This window comes from Hypomesus transpacificus, chromosome 11, assembly GCF_021917145.1.
Source record: "Hypomesus transpacificus isolate Combined female chromosome 11, fHypTra1, whole genome shotgun sequence".
Taxonomy (NCBI): Eukaryota; Metazoa; Chordata; class Actinopteri; order Osmeriformes; family Osmeridae; genus Hypomesus; species Hypomesus transpacificus.
In genome coordinates, this window is record NC_061070.1 from 17,016,676 (window position 1) to 17,031,081 (window position 14,406).

The 14,406-nt window shown below is 43.9% G+C and overlaps 1 protein-coding gene across 1 annotated transcript; it reads right to left on the reverse strand.

Moving 5' to 3' along the window:
• Positions 1–4,333: 4,333 nt before the first annotated feature.
• gpr26 (G protein-coupled receptor 26) lies at positions 4,334–9,111 on the reverse strand. Its single transcript, XM_047029593.1, has 3 exons — positions 7,875–9,111; positions 7,135–7,248; positions 4,334–5,624 (listed from the first exon to the last, which is right to left on the reverse strand). The coding sequence occupies exons 1-3, from the start codon at positions 8,543–8,545 to the stop codon at positions 5,393–5,395; spliced, it is 1,017 nt and encodes a 338-aa protein (XP_046885549.1). The 5' UTR covers positions 8,546–9,111; the 3' UTR covers positions 4,334–5,392.
• Between the last annotated feature and the right edge of the window lie 5,295 nt (positions 9,112–14,406).

Below are 14,406 nucleotides of genomic sequence, written 5' to 3' on the forward strand. Positions count from 1 at the left end.
GTGAGCATCATATTACCCTGAGCAGTGCGTTGGTGTGTGTTATGGAGTTAAGTCATTTTTGCCAGGAATAAGCCCTCTACAATAGCCCACAACACAAGCTTTAAACCTGCTGCTAAGTTGGCAACATGCTTACTACATTGACTATATCCAATAGGCCATACACACATATATGTTACAGAACACAGAAACCAAGAACTTAATCATACTAGAACACCAGTGTTTCCCACACATAGACTAATTTGTGGCGGTGCGCCACAGAATCAACACCGGCCGCCACACATTGCGTTTCGTAAACATTTTTTTTTATCGCTATTTAGGTAAAAACACGCAGCGTATTCGTTCAGCTGCATTTCCTTTCCCTGCTCTCCCTCCGTCTCTTTCACGCACGCGTCTTTCTCACATACACACACAGTCACTACGTCAGCACACGTTAGCAACGATGCATACGCCGTTCTAGTGAGACCGACAGCTACATCAGCGAGCCTTCAGCATTAGTGCCGTAGCTAAAGGTCTAGGAAAGTTGAGGCTACTTTTCGCTAGGTACCGACGGACATGTCTTAATCGAAGGTTCCCCTTCGTTGTTTTGGTGAGAAGTTTCAAGAGCTAGCTACTTACCCGGCGTCATGGAGCCGACCAGTTAAATAGTTATTTAGCACCCTGTATGCAGCGTCGCTACCTGCATATACAGAAATTATTTGTTTGTTGTTGTTGATTGATTTTGTGAATTATTTCGACCCCCCCCCCCGGTCTGACATGAAACAACACCCCCCCCCCCCCCCCCCCCCCCCCCCGCCACATATAGCTTTCTAATCTGTGGGAAACACTGAACACACAAACTAAAACAGGAGTCAGGTGGCTAAACGGTTTGGGAATCAGGCGAGTAATCAGAAGGTTGCTGGTTCAATTACCGGCCGTGCCAAATGACGTTGTTTCCTTGGGCAAGGCACTTCAGCCTACTGGCCTCGGGGCAGTAGGGTGAAGTGCTTACTGTAAGTCGCTCTGAATAAAAGCGTTTGCTAAATGATTAAATATAAATGTAAAACATATTATCCTTAGCTGACCGATCCTTTGAGCTAAAACTATTCCACTAACAGGTGAATCTTAGTTGGACACGTTGCTCTGTTTTCTTTTAAAGGGCAGTTGGAATTCCGTTCTCACATCCTTTATTGGTTTGAAGTACGCAGATGATGAAGAGCAGGGCAGGTATTGTCCCTGGGAAAAGGCAGGGCAGTGTTGGTCAGAGAGCTGACAAGATGACTCACAAAGGAATGCCTCACAGCCATCTTCCATTGTCGAGAAGAACCAAGGAATTCTGGGAAGGAAGTTTTTGTCCATAATGGCTGAAAATAACTTCTGCACTGATAAATATATATTACAGTGCTGTATTGCATGAGTCAATGGCTGGTGTTAAATTAACCGAACTGGCAGTTGACGATTTTGTGATACATCATAGAGAAGCAGCTGGTTTAACTGGCTGGTACAGTGTCTCTCATGCATGTCATATTCACATACTGGAAAGAACATTCAGTTGGTGGCTTACAGATGTGAATTGTGGTTATCCATATGATACAGGATTCTTCACCTCTCCCAAGCAAAAATAAGATATTACAACTGCCCAGTACCACGGTTAGGTGTACATTTTTCTGACCAATCTGGTTGCAGCTGCATGCTTGATCCAGCCTGGCAAAGTATCAAGTAACAAACACATTAGCACTATTTCTGTTTTTTTTTCTAGTATGTGTACAATGGTCAGTTTACTCTGGGACATGAGGGAGACCATGACATGGCATTTTGATGTAACCTTTCTTTGAGTAACACATCCTGATGCCGAGGGCTAGTTGTGTTCTACCGACGACATCATAGAGGGCTAGTTGTGTTCTACTGACGACATCATAGAGGGCTAGTTGTGTTCTACCGACGACATCATAGAGGGCTAGTTGTGTTCTACTGACACGATAGAGGGCTAGTTGTGTTCTACTGACAACATCATGGAGGGCTAGTTGTGTTCTACTGACAACATCATAGAGGAGTATTTGTGTTCTACCGACGACATCATAGAGGGGTAGTTGTGTTCTACCGACGACATCATAGAGGTGTAGTTGTGTTCTACCGACGACATCATAGAGGGGTAGTTGTGTTCTACCGACGACATCATAGAGGGCTGGTTGTGTTCTACTGATGACATCAGAGACGCATATGTCACAAAAAGAAGGCTAGGGAGGACTGAAGCGACCCCAGTTTTAAATGTGTAATGTCAGCCACAACAAGTCCAAACAAACCATTATCTGTTAAATAAATAGATCTGTTTTAATTCAGATTTGCAATACTATATAACTTAACCATATAACTATATAAATATATGTATATAACATATTTCAGTGTTTTGAAGACATGAACATAAATTAGCACAGTTTATGAAACATTCATGGTCCATTAGTTTATGGTGAAATAATTATCAGCCTTAAAGTTGCAGAGCACACAGGAAATGTGATAACATCACTGTTCAGATTTCCAAAGCAGTTCATGATTAAAATTCAAGATTCAAGGTAAAAAAAACAGGATATTTCCTGCATTAGTTAGGACATTAAAGTTTCTTACGCTATGTTTGCATTCACCTGAACATTTTATATTGTTATATATATATATATATATATATATATATAACTATTGACGTTAATGCATCGTGATTCCGTTTGTGGGGATATGTTAGGCGCCTGACTGCCGTTTTTGACATAAATGACTGTGAAAGGCTCTGCTGCGCTGCACCATGACGCTTGCACCATGACGCTGGGCTGTTTGTGCCAGGGGGTTCACTGTGTCTGCAAATATATTGCAGGGCCTTGATCATACACAGACTATTTCATCTGCAAGCTGAACTAAAATAAGAGAAAATATGTAGCATCTAAGTTTAGGTGTGTGCGTGTTTTGTTTTTTTTTATACCAAAAGGGCCGAGTAGGCGATTTGAGAAAGAGATCACATGAGTTACTGGGGTTGGTTTTCTGTGTTATTTTTGGAACATCGTTCTGAATTCCCTGTCCGTGTGGATGAGCCTCTCACCTCACGCAGCCCCTCGCGGGGGATGCGAAGCGGGGCGAGGGCGGGCGGCGTTTCATCAGCCCGTCTGGGGTATCTGGGACTCCCTTCTAATTGGGAAGATCCATTCAGACCCCCGGAGAGGGGGGAGCTGTGTGAAGTCAGCTGCACCTCTCTCTTCTCCCCCCCTTCCCCCCCCCCCCCCCCCACTCGATCTTTCGTCTTCTCCCCTTCCGTACGTGCTGGTGCTAAATCACAGAAGCGGTATGCAGGGTATTCGCTGGTGCTGCCAGTCTGCATCATCCTGACTCCCTGCCACCCACCTGATAAGTTGGCCTTGATGAGGATGATGAAGATGAAGCAGGTACGCACATCTGGTTCCTCTCTCCTCCACTGGGGAATTCATCTCAACGACACTTTGACTCTGCTTTCTCTCTGTAGTCCTTCATTAATGCAGTTCCCTGACAGTAGCCCCGTACAGATGCTCACTGTTTTCACGTCTGAATAACCAGTAGATTTGTTCCTAATACCCAATACTTTTGCATTGGGTTCTTTTTTGATAAGGAACACAGATGATCGACTCATAGGCTATCTCACAATATGATTTTTCATTACGATCAGTGCTCTTCGCATGCCATAAAGGTTTTCCATTGAATTCTATGAAGCAATGGTCACCCCTACCATTGCACCCACACAATGGCAGAATGTGGGAGAAGAACGCAGAACCCATTGACCCTCATCCCAGATACTGTCTAAAACTTCTTGCGAGGCGATCATTACCAGTCTTCCTCAACGAAGACGTACAGTGCATGTCGAACCCCACTGTCACAGTAAGAGATGCATACACCCGCGAGGTTTCATCTTTCTAACTTTTCTTTTTCTCACAACCGTGCAATTATAAAGGTCCCTAACTATCAACCTGCTCTTATTGTGAAATGAAAGTGTTTGAGGGAAGCGCAGCGCTGTCATTGTTTCAGTTGGCCAGTGGTGGGTGGAACACTTTTTAAACAATTCCTTGAACTAATTAACTCTCTTCTATTGTGTCTTACCACCAAACTGGGAGTAATACCAGAGAGTGTAGGCTTTGACAGATGGTGCCCTTTGTTTCACAGTTAGGGCACATACTGAATATTTTAAAATCGCAAGAGGTTTTCATAGCGATAGCTTTAATTATAACAGTAGGTCTAAATATTTTACCGTAGGTGTACTTGTAAACAGATAGGCAGTTTTCCAGTTTTTCACACTACAAGAAATGCCAATATTTCTTTTTGTTCTTTTTTTTAAATGCCCCGCATTTATTTCAGTAAGGTCACAAACAGAATTAGCAAAAACTGAACATGTCCTACTTTAACAAAATAAATATACTTTCATGTTAAATAAGGCTTCATACTCTAACAGATGGTACTGTACAAGGAAATACTGGCCCCTGACTGCCCACTCTACCAACATCAGCTACATCTCCTCATGTGGATTTAACTTCTGTAGTAATATCACAGACACCATCAATACCAACTGAAAAGTGCAAATACTATCACATAAACAGCGTATGTCACTGAAAAACTAAATTACCCTCTTATGCATAATACATGAAATGGTACAGTACCATAAATATATACTTTAAAAAACAACAACAATATAATACTTCCAATACTAAGACAAGTGTCTATGGATCAACCTATAAAGCACATATACGATACCACTGTGCTGCCTTTTCAGTTGGGTGTTTTGAGGACAACTGTCAGTTCATCTAAAAGGCACTCAATTTTCAAAATGTCTGCCTTGTTGCTGCTGTACAGCACATGAACATTGCTGAGCCACTGGGTGCTAGCTATTCCCACCCATCTCATACTGGCAACTAACAGACACGCTACCCCCACACTGTCATCAATTTACTATATTAACTATTTCCAACTAGATTGAGCTGTTTTTCTTTAGTGATCCATGAGGTATATCAATACTATTTTAACCATATTCAATATATTTTGTCTCTGCAGCGAGACATTATTAAAATCTCCTTTCATGAATCATCTGACTACAAGTACAGAAACTCGCGGCACATGTCTGCTACAACTTTGACATGGATCCACCAAGAACCTGTACTTACCTGCAAATATTTCAGACAAAAAACGGTTCATCTTAAATTACTACCTCACTGTTTCGACAACATGTCACTAATAGGGCGACTGCCATGTCGCGGTAACAAAACACACAGCAGACATGGGCTTTCAACAAGGACAACAAGAAGCCTCAGGCCGTCAGATGACGTCGCCGTTACCAGGTTGGGTCTTGAAGGACACGTTCGAAGATGGACTCGCTGTGTCGCAATGTCTCCCGTCTCCAGGGTAACAGAGACAGCTCTCATTGGACGGGTTTGGGGACATCGCCCCGCCCCTTTTCCACCTTTCGGGGCGAGGAGGTAAGTGGGCTCCTCTTCAGAATCCGATTGGCCAGTTCGCTGCAGGTCTTCCTGTATTGGTGACGCAGGAGAGAGTAGACAAACGGGTCGCAAGCTGCCTTGCAATAAGCCAGACACTTGGAGGCCACGCCCCAATGAGGGTTGATGGGTCCAGGTGTGAAGAGCTCTACAATCCTGGTACGGCAGAAACACAGTAAGAGACATTAGGAAACTGAGCAGAAGAATGGACACAATGATCTGAGATGAGCTACTGGTTCTCAACTAGGGCTGCAACTAACGATTATTTTAGTAATCGATTAATCTGTCGATTCTTTTTTAGATTAATCGATGAATCGGATAAAAAAACAAAAAAGCATTAATTTCCAACACTTTATTCAAAAACAGAACTGACAGTGCAAATTCACAGTGCAAAACATCTTCAGAATGTGCACAAACAGTCAAACAATTTTGAAAGTTATTAATATTAGCGTGGATTTAATGCTATTTTCAGAGATGAGCAATTTCTTTGAGTTTTGTTTAAAACATTTTTGAAAATTGAAAGGTTGTGGAAGTAGGCCAGACTTTATTAGAATAATCTGGTGTATTTGTAAGATTTTTTGACACAATTTTGATTTGCGAGGATTAAGCTAGTTTCAATGATTACTTATTGAGTGGTGTAATAATCGTGCGACACAACGAATCGATAATGAAATTCGTTGCCAACGCTTTTAATAATCGGTTCGTTGTTGCAACCCTATTCTCAACCCTGGTCCGCAGGGAACCCCTGTTCTGCATATTTTAGATGTTTCTTGGCTCCAACACACCTGATTCAAATGCATGTTTGTCACCAGGCTTCTACAGAGCTAAATAATTACCCATTTATTTGAATCAGGTGTGTTGGAGCAGGGAAACATCTAAAACATGCAGGACAGGGGTTCCCTGAGGACCAGGGTTGAGAACCACTGAGCTAGGGTGAAATATATAATTAAACAACCCCATTGTGTCCCAAGGTAACTGTTTAATAAGTTTCGAAATGTCAACATTTCGCTTCGCTGAAATGCCATGGCCCTGATTCAGCGTGACTGTTGGGGGATGCGGATGAAAGGATGCCAACTTTGACATCACTACTGCATCCAGTTCTTTGGACATGATGATTGATAAATATCACGAGTTACATAACCACAACATCAGTGTTGGTATAGCAGTCATCAGAGCAGAGAAGATCAGAACCATTAAGGACAATGCCACCAATGGAATTCAATCTCAACATCAAATTATATTGCCATCACTACCACATCTTCTTGAAGGGCTCTCAGTCTCTCTCTGTCTCTCTCTTGCACGCGTGTGTTATTTTAAGCAGCACAGCTGAGGTCAAACTGTTGGAGCATCTTACTGGCTTTTGAGTCAATGATGCAGCCTCACCTCCCACCTCAGCCTCACCTCCCACCTCCCCTCTGTCTCACCTCCCACCTCCCCTCTCAGCCTCACCTCCCCTCTCGGATCATTCATATTAACTACATCATGTGGCACACTGGAGATGTGGCACATTGCCGACTCAATTTCAAGAGATATGGTGATCCAACTAAAGAACAGAAGGTCCACCAAGGTGAGAGGAGGTGTACAAAAAAAAAGAATTCTTAAAAAACAGCCTTGAAGCAAGGGGTGAGTTCAACAGGGGAGGGCTCGTCTCCCGTTTGTGTCTCACCTAGTGATGACGTAGGGGGCAAAGCACACCACGAAGGTGCCGATGAAAGTGCTGATCTTCTTGGTGGCTCTTTGCCTCCTCCTCCTCTGCTCGTCCAGACAGCGCTGGCGCACGCTGGGGGAGAACCAGAGTTTCATTATCACCCCAGGGACCAGAGTCAGGCACAATCACTAACGTCACTCAAGTAGAATGGAGGAGGGGGATGGAGGTGACTGCTTGCTTCAGCGGACACTAGCAGCATGGGTCAATAGAAGTCGATCAATTGGAAAAAATGCACTTTATTTAGACATATCTCAGCTATGTAGAACGGAGCCAATGTTTTAATGACTGGTCTGTGGTTGATTTCATAATCTTAATATGTATTGTTTTGCATGGACAATGAAATCTGGATGTTCAATCACAGCAGATTTATTGGGAATGGGAGATAATTAGGGGTCATCAGGCTGTATATCAGTGATATTTCTGGGAAGCATAATTAAAATTTCAGCTCATGAATATAAATATAGTGCTATTCATCAAGGTAATTGCAGCAATATCTTGGTGTCATTGAGAGAGAGTTTTACAGCTGAGATTGGGTAAACTGGTCCATAATAGCCTAGGGTTTCTGAAAGTAATCTACATTGTATTTACAGGGTTTAATTGTATTGTTCTTTTGTTACTACTTGATTAGTATTCTGTATTTGTCATCCTCCGGCTCTGAAACCACTGCTCTAAGGCGGGTACTCAACGTGTGGTCTTACCTTGGGTGAATGTCCACAAACAGCACTAACGTCTGCATAGTGATCTCATCTATGCGCTTACAGTGAAACCTTGCCACTTTCAGCACCTTCAGGTATGTGACACATAGCACGATTAGGGTCAGGAGAAAAGTGAGCGAGTGTAAAACCACCGTAAAGATGATAAACTGCGTCCGGGCGCCACTAGCCCTGTTACTGCAGAGCGTGCACGATGCGTAAAGGTGGTTGTATCCGACCCAGGACAGGCACGTGGCCACAGCAGAAAAGCAAAGTGAATGTATCCACGTGTACCCCAGGGCTATCACTGCGTCCCGGTGCCTTATCCTAGAATGGTAGTTTAGCGGGAAAACCACGGCCACCCATCTATCTATACTCAAAGCTGCCATACTCAGCATCGAGTTTGTGGTGAGGAAGGTGTCAACGAAGCCCACTACTTGACAGAATCCCCGTGCACCGGGATGTCCCTTGTTGATTAGCCCGACCAAAGTAAGTGGCATGTTGAACACAGTTAGCAACAAGTTGCAAAACGTCAGGTTAAGGATGAAAAGCCCCGGAACCTGTTTCCTAATCTCAGGACTGTACAGAAAGCCGATTAACACCGCGATGTTTGACAGCAAAGACACTACGATGATGGCCACTACAAACGCGGAGATGGTTATGTCCACTATGTGCATGGTGCGTGCGTCCCGCTCAAAAATCCGGAATAATAATTATATTCCCCGTCCTGACACGAATTGGCATTATGCACTAGTATGCAAGGTCCAACACAATATCCAGGACAATGTTGGGCTACTCGAGTAACCGAAGGTCTCTGTCATTTGTCATGGGACTCCGGCGGTTTTTTAACAGACAGTATACTACAGACCAGCCTATGATAATAACACGGAAGATGCTAATCCGATTTGATGTGCCTCCCGTAGTGTTTTCAAGTATTCCTTTTGCCACTGCTCACGAAAGGATATCGTGCGCAATTGCGCAGTGAATTGATGGGCAGCTGTGCAAACTCGCGGCACATGTCTTATAGTCTCTCCGAGGGGGTTTAATCGCATAAGCACACGTATCACCCCGTTCTCACACTTCGACCGACATTTGCATTCCAAATGAAGACAAAAATAGATTTCTCCAAAATAGAAGCAGACGTTGGTGGATTCACATGCACGCAGCTGGAGACTACAGTGATTTTACCGACGCGGTGATGATTTCACAAGCTTCTATTTTAGTAGCTACCACGTAATGAATAGTGTACAGTGCTCTCTCTAAGGAAACACTGCAAACACTTCTCTCTAAGGAAGTCCCGCGTTACTACGTCATACAGAATCAATCAAAGGATGTGTGGTAGGCTATTGTACGTTTGGAACTACAATTCTTTGCCTCCACCGATTATTTTAATGCGAGACTAAAAGTAACCTTGCATTATCCTAGAAACTAATTGTATCACACCCTCGTGCAAAACTGTTGACCGTTAATATGAAGTCATATTATTGTTGCCTTTGGTAGAAAACAACACACAAGCACATCATCTGTTAGATTGTAATGATTTACATTTAGTCATTTAGCAGACGCGCTTATCCAGAGCGATTTACAGTAAGTACAGGGACATTCCCCCCGAGGCAAGTAGGGTGAAGTGCCTTGCCCAAAGACACAACGTCATTTGGCAAGGCGGGGAATTGGCGGGCAACCTTCTGATTACTAGCCCAACTCCTTCACCGCTCAGCCACCTGACTCCCAGTTTTCTACTCGGTCCAATGTGAGAGGAGCTGCTCTGCACGACAGGTGATGGAGGGAGGGGGGGGGGCAGATGGTGGTGACAGAGAGGAAGGCAATGACACTTTCCTATTTATGGTGACAGAGGTGGAGCATCTTCATCAAGAAGCTATCCATGGAAGCTGAGCGTCTTGGTTTGTTTGACTCTGTAGACTTAAGATGATTGTTTTGTGACTGTGGGCCGACAGATGGTTTGAACAGATCCTCTGCGTATATGTGCATACGTATAGAGTGTGTGTGTGTGCTGACCTCGTGTTCACGGTTCCTATACTGTAGTAGCTGCTCCATGCAGGGCCCAGGGGAATGACGGTAGGTTTAAAAGGAGAAGAAACATGCATAATGTTTTGGAACTGTAATCTTTTTATAGACGACTGAATCACTAGTGACATTAATGGGCTGCGATTCTATGGTTCTTTCCATTTTTAATTTAATCCTGGGGTTGAGCTCACCAGGACCCTTTGTCTTATTACCACTGTCGGTCACACAACGCATGCAGAACCTGCTGTTAGAAAGTTCAATTAACATGCTCTATGAGAAAGGACGGAAGAGTAAAAAAAATAAAACCCTGATACTTTGAATTACTCATCAGATTAGTTTCTCGGCCCCAAATTAAAATCATTGATATCATCTGTTGTAATTAATTGAAAAGGATTTCTCCACTGCCAGAGACAAGGAAAATCACAGTGTTTTTGTGACACGTTCGGTGGGAAGCCTGGAAGGATGGTGGTGAATGGCAATAGTGAGGCACTTCACAAGGTGGCTGAAGTGTCTGATGAATCCCACGAGGCAATGATGAGCTCACCCACTCTTCTAGATCTTTGCCCAAATATCATTGGTCACCACAGCTCCAGCTATGACAAGATCGATTGTCAGATCTCACGAATGCCGAAACGCCGTACGAAGCTTGAAGACAGCTATCTATATCCGACACCTTTTGTTTACACTCATTAAGCTTCATGTGTGTTGGAGCTGCACTTGCAATACAGGTAGAACTCGAGGAAGCCGTAGACACTAAGTGCATAGTTTAGGTGATGCTGAAGCCTCAAGACACATGCAACATTTAATTGGACCTCTTTGTGCACCTCCTGCTCCAGATTACAGGCCAGAGAGGTCTGCATGGCTGACTGTGACACAGGCAGTCCTGCCAGCCATAATCACCACTCCCAATCTGCTTTGATGTCTCTTCTCTGGTAATGACCATGACATTACAGTATCTACGGGCATGGCAGTGAGACACAGGCATCTTTTGAAGATAGAACGAGAAGTGTTAATGAGAGAGCATAGTGGTGGATGGCAGCAAGCGAGGTTATGAAGCCGTGTGTGTCGGGGAGGGAGAAGGTGTCTGCAGTGTTCAACAATAATAATAGTTACATAGATGCTCATGCTCAAGTCATGATGCTATCTACATTTCTCTCTGTAAAACCTCGATTTTACAGTTGTCTTTTCCATGCGTGTTTGTTTGTGTGTGTGTGTGTGTACTGGTGAAGGGTGAGTCATGTTGATAGCAGGATGAACACGCCTGGCCAGCCATATAGCCTCAACTGCACAATTTCAGATGCTGTCCTTTCACATTAGTCTTGGTTTGATTGTGCTTGGACAAGCTTCTCTATTCTGCAGGCAAAACGCCCCATACACCATACATGTCCTATCTCTCGTGCTCGCGTTTTCATTCAGACTCTATCTCTCAATATGTTGACGGCTTTCCCAAATAGTACATTTTGTTTTACTATAACAGTTGGCCAAAAGATAATTCAAAATAAATCCATGTTATACCGTATATCCGTGTGTGTGTGTAAGTATACATATGTATGTACACGTGTGTGTATATGAGGCATGTATCTTTAAGTCCTGGGAGTAGAGGGCTGTTGCTGCAGTGAGCTAACCCTCTTCTCGTGGGGTGGATGCAGGAGAACAGGACTGAAGCAGCCCCCTGGTGCAGCTGCTCCACATTCACATCTGCTGTCTTCCTGGATGGTGTATGCATGCGTGTGGGGGGGTGACTGGGGGGGGGGGGGGGTTGGGTGTGTGTGTCTGTTGGGGGGGAGGGGGGGGGGGGAGTAGGCGGAGGGGGTTGTGCGTGTGTGTGTGTGTGAGCATGTCTACAGTATCACATCCAAGATCTAAACAGCAATCCACAGGCCCAGCTGCAGGAGGTGCAGTGAATCACAATGTAAACAAAACCACCTGACTTCCTCAGAAGGAGCAGACGGCCTCCTGGAACGCTTTCACACACACAGAAGGCTCGGTGTGAAGGGACTCACACCAGGCATCTCAGACAGCCATGATGAACAATCTAGGTTTCCATCAACATGTCCAACAACTGGCAGGATGATGTATTTGGAGGTGAGGCTGTGGTTGTTTCTTTTTTTCCCTTCTTCTCGTCCTCGTTTCTCCTCTGATCTCCCTTTCGAATAGACAGATCTGAAATGTAGGGTGGTTCCCTGCCCTAACCGTAACCGCCCAAACGTTTTCGAGAGACGTCAGAACAGGTCAGAAAGGTTGTTTTCACCCAGCCTGCCCAAGCCAGTGATTTAGAATGGGGGCCGACTCGCAGTTGTGGTTCAACAATGCGCCAGTTTTAAAAGACTAGGCAGTCGTGAAACCAGGTCTGACCGGATCTCTGGCTGACTCACCCCTGCCTCGCCTGCCACTTCCAGAGATGGTTGACGGCGGAAGGAACGGCCCAATCACGATGTGAGGATGAGCACACCTCCTCGTCTTGTCTGCTCAGAGATGTGTGTTGTCAGACTCACGCCCACTCTGTCTGAAGAAGTGGGTGGTAGACTGACATCCAGAGACGACCGAACACACCAGTCTCTGCTCCAACGCTGCTGGGAAGATTGTACACTATGAAATCCGTTCACTGTAAGATTATATTAGAGTTGCATTCTACAACTGTACAGGTCTAGAGGAAATCGTTTCATTTCATTCACTTTATATGAATCTTGTGTGCTGTTGAAAACGGTGTGGCAGAAATGAACGACAGCATATATGGAAGCAAATCTGTGACAATGTTTAGAATTTAAAAAGTTATTGGATACTAACACCAGCAAATTTTTTTGTTTTTAAATTCACCTCTTAAAAATGTAAAGATGTAAAGAAATGTTTCAATGTAAAGAAAAAAATCTGATCCAAAAAATTAAGGTTCGGAAATTCATGCGCTCAAATTTAATTATTTTTTATTTTATTCAAGCTTCTGAATTTCAAATAGAACAAACTCGGACTGAAAAAAAAACATCCAGGATACCAAGAATAGGTGAGTCAATCGAGCCTGAATGCAATCGAACCATCTGACTTCTCTTAGAAGGGTCCAACTGCACACCTCGCTCAGGCAGTCATACATGCAAATCAGTCATCCAATCACAGCCTGGGGTCTGAGTGGTCCAGTCTGAGGCAAGCAATACCTTGGTATCCCAGATGTTTCAATCTGATTTTTTTCAGCTCCAATTCTTTCGGCTCGATTTTTGTTCCATTTGAATTTCAGAAGCTCAAATGTAACAATTAGGGTGTGAAATGTTCTTTTTCTTTGGGGTTTGAATTTGAGCAACCTGAATTTACGAAGCTTGAATTTTTGGATCAGATTTTCGTTTTTTATTTTGAAATAAATTCTTATTTAGATTTCAAGGAGGTGAATTTCGTGACCTGGACAATTCTTTCACATATTTGTGAAAAGTGTTGGTGTGATCTTCCCATATTTTTGCTATTCTCTGCTTCAGAAGAAGATTTTCTACTCGGTGCCGTAATAAATGGCGCTGTGTCGCTCTCTAGTGACAGAAAACACTCACTCAAATAGGAGTATCTGGGAATTACTGTAAGTAACTGGCGGAGAGAGGTTAAAATAATGCTGTAGTCAAAACTCAGACTTGACAAATATCCCTGACTGTATCCCAGATTGACACACCCCTCTACAGGTGTGTGATTGGGTCAATCCTGTCAAGTGAGGGCAAATCACAAAACGAGGTGGACAACGAAGGAGGGAAGACATTTACTGCAACACCACCATTTATTTACAAAGGCTGGTACTAACATTCTTTAACCAGTAGAGGGCACTCTCTGCTTTGCTAATGGCAACATCCTGCTACTTTCTGGGTTGTATTTTGACCCATCAACATCCACCAGCGTCCTTCATTGAAATAGCATAACCAGTCCTTCGAAATGAACTGGGGCACCGCCCCAGGCCTGTTATCAAACCAGTGTTGGCTGGTCTGTAAAACACTGTTAGGTAAACCCTCTCATAAGCTCATAAACAACTCCAAACCAGTGTTGGCTGGTCTGTAAAACACTGTTAGGTAAACCCTCTCATAAGCTCATAAACAACTCCAAAAGTATTGTTCTGTGAAAAGCCCTGAAGCTGTTTAAAAACACCGAAAGTTGAGCAAAACTTCCTGACCCACATCTCTGGGGGCGGTCGACACTCATTACTCTGCAAAAACAAAAGTAGTCTTTGCAGTGTTACAATTCAAGGTGAGGCAGGCAGAGACAGTACTGAAAGGTTTAGCATAGCTAGAAGCCCCTGCCTCTCTTTTGTTCCTGGTGAACCATAGAATCTCTCTCTCTGACATTCACTCAGAGACATATCTCTCTGCAGCATTTAGGGTCACAACAGTGATATCCATGGCTCGCTCTCCTTCACAAACGACCTGTTTAGCGTTCCGCCTCCGGCGGTAAATAGATAGCTAGGCTTTTATACCCTGTGACTGGATGTATTAGCAGGTAATGTCCTTAAAGAGGATTAAAGGTTGGGGGAGAAGGGAGGAGAGGAGAGGTAGTG

What these genes read in the sequence shown, in the direction of transcription:
- gpr26 (XM_047029593.1), bottom strand. Translation starts at nt 8,545, where the DNA reads ATGCACATAGTGGACATAACCATCTCCGCGTTTGTAGTGGCCATCATC. An exon ending in TTTGTGGACATTCACCCAAG is followed by an intron (nt 7,249 to 7,874) that starts GTAAGACCACAC and finishes GTTCTCCCCCAG; the next exon opens with CGTGCGCCAGCGCTGTCTGG. An exon ending in GCCCCCTACGTCATCACTAG is followed by an intron (nt 5,625 to 7,134) that starts GTGAGACACAAA and finishes CTGCCGTACCAG; the next exon opens with GATTGTAGAGCTCTTCACAC.